The following is a 9,953-nucleotide window of genomic DNA, read 5'->3' on the forward strand; positions in this document are numbered from 1 at the left end:
TTTCCTTTTGAGCAGTTTCTTTCCCTTTCACAGTATCTATTGTACTTTTAGATTTTATTTACTCTTTCAGGTTCTTACACTAGGGAGACAATACAATATTCACATATGTGAGTCTAATTTATTTCACTTATGAGTATAATCTCTAGATGCATTCATTTACCTATAAAAGCATCGAGTTTATCTTTCTTTATAGCTAAGTAATATTCCATTATGTAAAAATGCCACATCTTTCTTATCAATTCCTCAGCTGATGGGCATTTGGATTGCTTCCATGACTTAGCTATTACAAATTGTGCCGCTATAAACATTGGTGCACATACATCAATGTGATATGATTTTTTCAGTTCTTCTGGAAAAATACCCAAAAGGGAAATAGCTGGGTTGAATGGGACCTCTAATCCTAGATTGCTGAGGAATCTCCAAACTGATTTCCACAGTGGTTTCACCAGTCTACACTCCACCAGCAGTGAAGGGTTCCCTTTCCCCGACAGCCTTGCCAGCATTTATTATGGGATGATTTCTTGATGATAGCCATTCTTTCTGGGGTGAGATGGAATCTCAGTGTTGTTTTAATTTGCATTTCTGGAATGACTAATGATCTTGAACGTTTTCTCATGTATTTATTTGCTATTTGTATTTCTTTATCTGAGAAGTGTGTATTCATCTCAGATGCCCATTTCTGTGTTGGGTCTTTGAATTTGGAGGGGCTGATTTTTAAAAATTCTTTATATGTTCTAGATAGAAGTCCTTTGACCAAGGGACAGTTGGGTAAAATTTTTTCCTAATTTGTGGCTTTGCTTTTTCAATAATTTAAAAAAAAATATGCAGGGTCTCACTTTGTTGCTGAGATTGGTCTTGGACCTTGGCTATAAGCAATCCTCCTACCATAGCCCACAACCTCCTGATTTATTGGGACTACAGGTTTGCATCATCACATCAAACCTAACAAATATGTTTTAATCTTTAAGGTGTACAATGTTTTCCCTGCGTTTATTGATTATCTCCCAGGGAGTCACAAAAAAGTACTTAAAAACTTTGCTTATGTAAAAAGTTATGTTTTGGAGAAAGTCAAGGAGCACCAGGAATCCCTGGACATCCACAATCCTCGGGACTTCATTGATTGTTTCCTGATTAGAATGGAACAGGTAAAATGATATTTGCTTGCATTTTGAGGTTCATTGATAAGTTCTATACTTACTGGGAATGTGTAACTGGTCAAGTATGAAACACTTCTTAAGTACCTTAATACCTACTATGTGCATGGATCTGGAGTAAGCATCAGAACTCTTAAACAAATTAGAACACGTGAACTGTTTTTATGTAGTAATAGCCTGGTAAAGGTAAACTGCATGAGGTCTTAGCCACACCAGGACATTCTCGACCTTCTTCAAAAAGGCAAGGGTGGCATCTAAAGTGGTGGAATGGGGGAGGGGCACATTTCACCATTGTTGGAATGGAGAGTGGCAGCTTGATAGTCAGGGAGGACACTGCTAGAAAGCCAGGGAGGGCATTGAAGCAAACTGTTCCAGTCCATGGGGGTTGGGAAAGGGTAAGGGATAGCAAAGGTGGGGACTGCCACTGGAGAAAAATGAAAAAGTGAGGCTCTTCTTGTCAGTCTCCATAGTACATAGGGGATCACTTTAATTCTTCTGTATTTATTTAAGCATTCTTTATGGCTTATAGTCTATTTTGGAAAAAGTTACATTTGCTGTTGAGAAAAATGTATATTCTATTGTTGAACGAAACTCTGTAGATATCTGTTTAGCCCACCTGTTCAGGGGTGTGGTTTAACTCTGATGTTTCTGTGGTTTCTGTCTTGTTGAACTAACCAATTATGAGAGTGGGGTACTGAAGCCCCATTATGATAGTGTTGATATGTATCTGTCCTTTAAGTCTAGTAGTCTTTGTTTTATGAAGTTGGGTGACCTAACATTTGGTGTAATAGATATCTATAATTGTTATCTCTTCCTGTTGAAATATTCCTTTCACCACCATGTACAAGTCATCTTTGTTATTACCTCCATTGTCATATATCATGTATGTGTTTTGTGTAAGAAGAAGGAAAGAGAAAATGGCATCAGCAGTTTATGCTGTTATATCTTTGGCATGAAATATTTTGCATGGTTAACATACTTGCAATAAATGTACAAAATGGAATTTTGAAATAATCAAGAAATAAGGTGTGCAGAAAATGAAGGTTGGGTCAACCAATTCATATTGTGCCATACAATGCAGTGTTATAGTAATAATAATATGGGGTGCATTTTAAAATTTTGCTCATCTTTTGAACTGCCTGATTTATTTTTTAATTTAACATAATGTTAATTAATAATTAAATGATGAAAATTTTAGGAAAAAGACAATAAACATTCTGAATTTACTATGGAAAGCTTGATGGCCACTGTAACTGACCTGTTTGTGGCTGGAACAGAAACAACAAGCACCACGCTGAGATATGGACTCTTGCTCCTGCTAAAGTACCCAGAGGTCACAGGTATGACAATAGAGATGTAGTTAAGGAACTGTGACTCTCTAAATTTTTCTCCAGGTCTTAATTAATGAAATGTCTGTGCTATTCCCTGTCATTTCTACAAATATGATGAAAGAATAAAAATGAGAAAAAATTTAGACAATAGGGGAAAATAAAGAGAGAAGTGAGGTGTGAGCAATAGCAAAACAATCAAGCTGTGGATTTTGGTGACAAAATACACTGAATAAAATGTCTGGATTTTGTAGAAGGGGTGTAATGCAAGCACAGGTAAAGTGAATTGACCTAGCACTGTATGCTGGATGTCTAAGAAACAGAGCACTTTGAATAGTAGTTATGTTCTGAAAACAGGATGCTCTCAGTGGCCAGTTTCCCTCTACCTGTTCATTTGTCAGGAACTCTTTTCTCCTAAAGGAAGGAGAAGCTCTCTCTCTAGAAACTGAATCTCACAGGCCTATTCAGGGACACAAAGAGACAGGGAAAAAATGCACTTAAGTGCTAGAAGTAGGATTAAGTAACAGTCCACATAGTTCTGAGACCCTTAGTTCTTTTCTCCATCTTGTTCCTGAAATTCAGCTGTGGTGTAAACTGCAGAGAGTGAGCAGTGCTGGCGGAAACACCTCCTTTCTGCCCATCTAGAAAGAAAATTCTAACCAAATGTAAGGAAAGTGAATGAAATGAAAGTATTCACCCCAAGACACTGAATTATGGAATTTTAAAGCAGAGAATCAGTGAAACTTTCAGTCATAAAGCAGGTCATATATGAAGATTAAGAATCAGAACGGTAATGCAGTTCTCAAGAGCAGCTGTCATCTTGTGTATTCATAGACAAAGGATATTTTTGTACTTAGAAGTCGGCAAAAAGTTGCTCTCTATTTTTAATTTTTCAGAAAATACTAAAGGATGTATTCCATCCAACTGTCTGAAACCAAAGTAGAGGAAGTCATAGGCTCCAGGAATCAGGCAAGCTCATAGAGGAGGCCATTGGGCACCAGTCCTGGAAGGGGCCAGGTGGAAAGTTGAGTGTGAGGGGAGACACCGAAAACAAAGAGAAATGGTCAATTATTTCATGTCGTTAACAATAGAAAATTATTACTAGGATCTTGAAACATATGTGAACACTTGCAATAATTCTACACTCTCATCTAAAAGTTAGGAATTGAAATAGATACTTTCAAGTCCAAAAATGTACAAAAAATGAAGTATAATTCTAGGTGTTTTATCTGTGAATAATATATTTGAAGTCATATTGATATATACAATGAATATTGATGTAATATGAATTATGATATAATTACATTGAGAAACATGGAGTAAGGGGAAGTGTGTATTTGTGTATGTGTCTGTATATTTTGTATGAGGTGTTGATAGAGATATAAGTCCTCATCACCATTAATAGGAAGTTTTAGAAATTGTCTAAAAGTAGTACTGTCAAGTAACAGAAATACTCATTATGTATAAATATGAACCTAAATTGTGGAAGAAACTTTTGGAATGCTATAGTAAATGCCTTTGAGGAGTGTGAGGATGAGACACATATCATTGCAAGTTGCAAATAAACACACACAATACGCACAAACACATCTACACATACAGATCTCTTAGCAGAATTCAATTTTTTTTTACTGGCATGCATCAATCTATCATTTATTATTTTAATTTGGACAACATACATACATATGTACAAAATACTGTCAGAATCTTCTTGTATAATTTCTTTTGGTTTACAAAAGCAGAACAGCAAAATAACTTGGATCACTAATACTGTAAAAAAATAAAACTGATTAGTTGTAAAGATCAATATCATACAGTATTTCACAAAATTCATCCATTGTAAAAGAACAGCTTGATCTACCTAGACCTAATGGCAAAACCTAATTGTAAACTGAGAAATTAATTAGTTTCTGGAATTATAACGACCACATATAATTCTCAATAGAAGCATGATACGGAGCTTAAAGCCAGGGCACTGTTCCACAATGGCAAAGGGCTTTTTTCTTACCTAACATGGAGAGGAGATATCTTTAACTCTAAAACTACTGAATTTCCAGGACATGACAGCCATCTGCAGTATTAGATAAAAGAACTTTTCCTTCTTTTCAAACAACTGCAATAGTCTTTCAAAAGCTCTGGTTAAAAAAATAGACAAAAATTATTATCGTGCATTTGGATTTTCATGAATTAAATCTAGAATTTAAATTTTAAAGGATCATTGTTACTTTTATATGAAATTAATACTTGTTTTTCAGTTTTCTTTCTGCAAGGACAGTAATTTTTTGAGTCAATATGTATAAGGTATTTATATATTGAAATATTTCATCATTTTTATTCGTATTATCATGTAGAGTAATGTCTAGGTATGTGCAGACTTAGCGTAATACTTAGATTGTAGAAGAATTATGTGTACCCATAGCATAACAATTCTCTCTTCAATTTTAGGTGTACTGATAGCCTTATGATGCTGTTGGCACACATTCATCCATGCTTCGTATAGACTTGTGTTGCTGTGACAGTTATGCCTTATTCTCTTATTCTATCATTTCTTTATTGTGTCTTATCAGCTAAAGTACAAGAAGAGATTGACCGTGTGATTGGCCAAAACCGGAGCCCCTGCATGCAGGACAGGAGCCACATGCCCTACACAGACGCCATGGTGCATGAGATCCAGAGATACATTAACCTCATCCCTAATAACGTGCCCCATGCAGCGACATGTAACCTCAGATTTAGAAACTACTTCATTCCCAAGGTAAGCTTGATTCTCTTATACTGCCCTTCAGTGCTCTGGTAGTTCCCAAATTCACACCATGGCTCCAATTCTCTACCAACACAAGATAATATTAGTGCAAAACTCATACATGTGGCAGCTTGATGGAGTTCGCACTGTTTTTAGAGTTTAGAAAAGTTTGTAGTATGTTTTGATACCTGGTATTGTTCAAATTTGTTCTGCTTTAATAATTGTTTTTATCTATTCTTAGTTATTTATATCTCCAAATAAATGTTAGAAGTCCAGCTTATCAATTTCTCAAGACTGTTTTGAGATTGTTTTCAGGGTAATTAATCAATTTGGAAATTACTGATGTCTTGACATGTTATATCTTTCAATTTATGGATATGATTATGTGTTCAACTTATTTCCTTTTTGAAATTTTCTCAATGTTTTATTTTAAATGCAGTATCTTGAACATCTTAATTTTTTCCTAAATAAATGAGGTATTTTAGTTTATTGCACTTTTTACTTTTCAATATGCCTGTTGTGTCTGACACATGAAAGTATAATTTATTATTTTGATGACCTTATCCCCGGAAAACTTGCTAAATTTACTTAACATGTCAAATACCTTGCTGGTTTATTATTTCTGTCTGCATAATTTGTTACATTTTAATAATTGTTTTATTTCTTATTTTACAACTCATAAATATTTTATTTTTATTTGTTTAAATTAAACTAATTTAAAAACTGATACATAGAACTAGAAAAACTATATATTACTGGGGTACTGCGTGATCCTCATATGCATATATACATTGTGTGATGTTTAAATCAGGTTAAAAATATCTACAGGGTTTCTGCATTAAAATCAAATAAAAATAGATGAAGGAGTTAGATATAGTCCTTCTGAATTTGCTGGAAAAAAAGACTGGTGGATCTCTTGAATACTTAGTCATAGGCAAGGACTTCCTGAACAGAATCTCAGTTATACCAGATATAAAACTATGAATCAACAAATGGGATTATATCAAATTAAAAAGTTTATACATAGCAAAGGAAGAAACCAATAGAATGAAAAGACAAATTACAGGATAGTAAAACATTTTCCCTCAGACAGAGGACCAATATCTAGAATACATAGAAAACTAAAACAGACCAGGCATGGTGGTACATGCCTATAATTCCAGCACTTGGGAGACTGACATAGGAGGATCGCTGTGAGTTTGAGGCCAGCCTGAGCTACATAGTGAGTTCAAGTCCAGCCTGAACTTCATAGCGAGACCCTGCCTTAAAGACAAACAACCACTAACACCACCACCACCACCAACAACAAACAAAAAAACTAAAACAATTCTACTACCCGCAAATAAAAGACCCAATAAAAATTGGCAATTGAAATAAACAGATATTTCTCAAAAGGAGAAGTAGAAATGGCCAATAAGTAGATGACAAAATGTTCAGCATCTCTGGCTATTAGAGAAAAGCAAATCAAGGCAACACTAAAATTTCATCTTATTACAGTATATCCCCAGGAAGTAGCAGTTCAGAGTTCTCGACTTCAGAAGTTTGGGGATTTTCCCTCTAAATTGAACTCACAATTATTTGCAGAAACCCTTGCAATTTGTTGGCTACCACATTAAGCTCCAAAATTGTTTTTTTGGTGGGAGGTTTACAAGTAGCCAATCAGAGAGCATTACTCAGTTCTCCTTTGTGCTGATTGGCTGCTGCTCTGTAGCACATGTCCAACAGGTGCACCACCATTCCTGCATCATTAAAGATTGTTGTGCTGCTGTAGCTATCTAAGGTATTCTCTGTTTTGTTCTTCTTAAACCCTTAAGACCCCTAAGATGCTGCCAAAAAACTCTGTGCCTTCTAAAGCTTCTGGCAATGAACCTAAGCACCAAAAGTTTAAAACACTCCAGGAGAAGGTTGAACTACTGTACAGTATTTTATTAAATTAAATTAGTATACTACTGTACACAATATTTCATTAAAATAAATTGTACAACTTAGAAAGAGATAGTATATTTAGGGTTTACACTAGAAAGATAGGCATTCATAGGCATTTTTCTGACCATATCTGAAATTTGCAGTTTTTCACGATTCGCAGGTGCTGTAGGAATAAAACCCCTGTGACTTTCAGGGTTACTGCACACTGTACAGTAAGAATGGGTATTATCAAGGACTGTAAGAATACCAAATGCTAGTGAGGTTTTGGGGAAAAAGAAACCCTCTTACACTGTTGGTGGGAACATAAACTAGTACAACCACTATGGAAATTAGTACAGAGAGTCTTCAAAAAACTAAATATAGAAATTCCATTTGACCAACTCTATCTCTTCTGGGTATCTTTATGAAAGGGTTAAATAATCATATTATAGTAATATATTTATTACATGTTTATAACAGCACAGTTCACAAATTTTGGAAGTGTTCTATATACCCATAGACAGATGAATAGATGTCTTAGCCATTGTCTTGCTGCTATGACAAAATACCGCAAAACCACAATTTAAAGTAAAAGTTTATTTTGGTTCATGGTTTCAGTCCATGGTCAGCTGACTCCAAGACAAATAAAGCATGAAGATGATACGGCAGTGGAAACTGTTCACGTCAGGGTAGCCAGGAGGCAGAGACAGAAGGGAGGAGTTTGGCATGAGAATACTCACTTTCAGGTTATGCCCACTGACCCACCTCCAACCACACACCACTTTCTGAAAGTACATTTAGCTACAAAGCTCATCAATGGATGAGCCCATTGATGAACATAGCTCCTCTTTTGTCCAAATACCTTTGGGTGAAATATTCAATCTAAGTATAACAAGGGAGAAAGAAAATGTGAACATATACAGTAGACTACTACTCAGACATAAAGAAGTATAAATTTGAGTTATTTGTAGGAAAATGGATGCATCTTGAAAACATAACTTTAAGTGAAGTAAATCAGACACAGAAGTTTAAATAGTATATGATCTCTATAATATGAGAGGATCAAATATAAATAATTTAAAGCAGAAATAAAAGGATATATGGTAGGAAACAGGGATGTAGACTGTGGAGCTGGAAAGAGGACCTCAAAAAGGAGGGAGAGGGGACACTTCAAAGGAAGTGGATGTAAAAATGATCAAGATTTGATATGTACATGTACAAAATTCCCAAGGTGAATGTAATTATTACATATCAATAAGAGACATAGTGCTATTAACCTCCCTTTAAAATACTCCCTCAACAAGAGAAGAATATTGGCAATGAATATTTTACTGTGATAAATTTAAAAAAATTTTTTAAAATTCACTGTTAAAAAATTTATCACAGAAAAATGCTCTTTGCCAATATCCTTCCTCAGAATACTCCCTTTTGCTTTAAATACACCTATTTCATCATTCTTGCCACTTTCTGAGGCAACCCTGGAAATCTTTTGTGATTGTAGCTGCAATGTTGTGACTACCCTAGTGTCCTGAATTAACTCAGCACATGTACCTTTGAAGGTCAGTGTAACTTAGGGGACAAGCCAGAAGTTGCACATACCAGAGCTGATGAGTGAGTTGGATGAGGATGCACTGTAATGTTTTTCTGAGGTTTCCTTTGCATTGGGTGGCACATAGCAGCAGCACTCACTGTTTTTTTTTTTTTTTTATCATACTTGGTAATGACTTTCATGGAAGAGGATATCCAGAACTGTTTCAGAAAGTGGCAATAACAATGGGATAAGTGATCAGAGCAGGGGGGGTGTGGATACTTTGACATTTTAAGGTCTTTTACTGTAAGAATTTTTAAAATTTAAATATTCACCCTATAGTTTGATCACCCCTTGTATGTCCTCAAACATTTACCATTTTCCTGTAGTGAACACATGCAAAATATTTTCTTTTGGATTTTAAAGAAATAGAATACACATTGACTATCTACAACAGATTTATCCAACTCACATCTTGCCTTTTTTGCCCTCTTTTTGATGTTATAATAAAAATATTAAAATGTTTTGTTATTTATATATAGTAATATATGCTTTTGATAAAGGCCAAGATAATTCCTCTTCATTCAGTGTAACCCCAGGGAAACCAAAAGTTTAGATAACCATGGTAGTAGTATCCCCTTACTGTACAATAAATACTCAGCTAGAACTTCTTATTTTTATTTAACTATGACTTAGTACATGTTTTAGTTACTTTTCTCTTGTTGCTGAGATGGAATACCTGAAGAAAAAAATTAAGAAAGGAAAGGTTTAGTTAGCTCACAGTTTGAGGAGGTTTCATTCTATAATCAACTGGCTCCAAGGCATGGTGGCATGGCAGAGGAGCAACAGTTCATGGTGGCCATAAGACAGCAAAAGCAGCAAGAGCAAAGAGGGAGGAGCAAGAGAGCAAGCCTCTTTCCTTCCCCTATATTGTATGCAGGCTACCCACCCCAGAGCAGGTGTCACATTCACACCCATAATCTCAGCACTGGGCCATGAATCAATCAAAAACTCTGGAAGTCTGTCCCATGACTGAATCAGGCTTTGGGGGTACATCTAGACACAAACAGTACACATTGATCAATCTTTCTCCTATCTTCCTTCCCTCCTACTTTCCTCAGACTTTTGTAGTTACCATTTTACTTTCTTTTTTTTTATTTTTTATTTTTAAAGAGTAAAAGAAGGATAACATAATAATGGGGGGGGCTTACGAAATTACAGACAAAGTGGTAGGAAATTATCAATGGTTATTGTTTTACATATTGTTATCTACAAGATAGTTTCTCAGGAAAACA

At 35.2% G+C, this 9,953-nt stretch overlaps 1 protein-coding gene across 2 annotated transcripts in view; it reads left to right on the forward strand.

The window, feature by feature from the left end:
- Positions 1-9,953, forward strand: part of LOC102005950 (cytochrome P450 2C55) — an 81,090-nt gene that overhangs the window by 61,698 nt on the left and 9,439 nt on the right. For both annotated transcript variants that reach the window (XM_013506231.1, XM_005407534.2), the window contains 3 exons: positions 969-1,145; positions 2,353-2,494; positions 5,050-5,237. In XM_013506231.1, the coding sequence (XP_013361685.1) occupies positions 969-1,145; positions 2,353-2,494; positions 5,050-5,237 (507 nt within the window). The remainder of the gene's footprint in view (positions 1-968; positions 1,146-2,352; positions 2,495-5,049; positions 5,238-9,953) is intronic.

This window comes from Chinchilla lanigera, unplaced genomic scaffold, assembly GCF_000276665.1.
Source record: "Chinchilla lanigera isolate Chin_1 unplaced genomic scaffold, ChiLan1.0 scaffold00106, whole genome shotgun sequence".
NCBI lineage: Eukaryota > Metazoa > Chordata > Mammalia > Rodentia > Chinchillidae > Chinchilla > Chinchilla lanigera.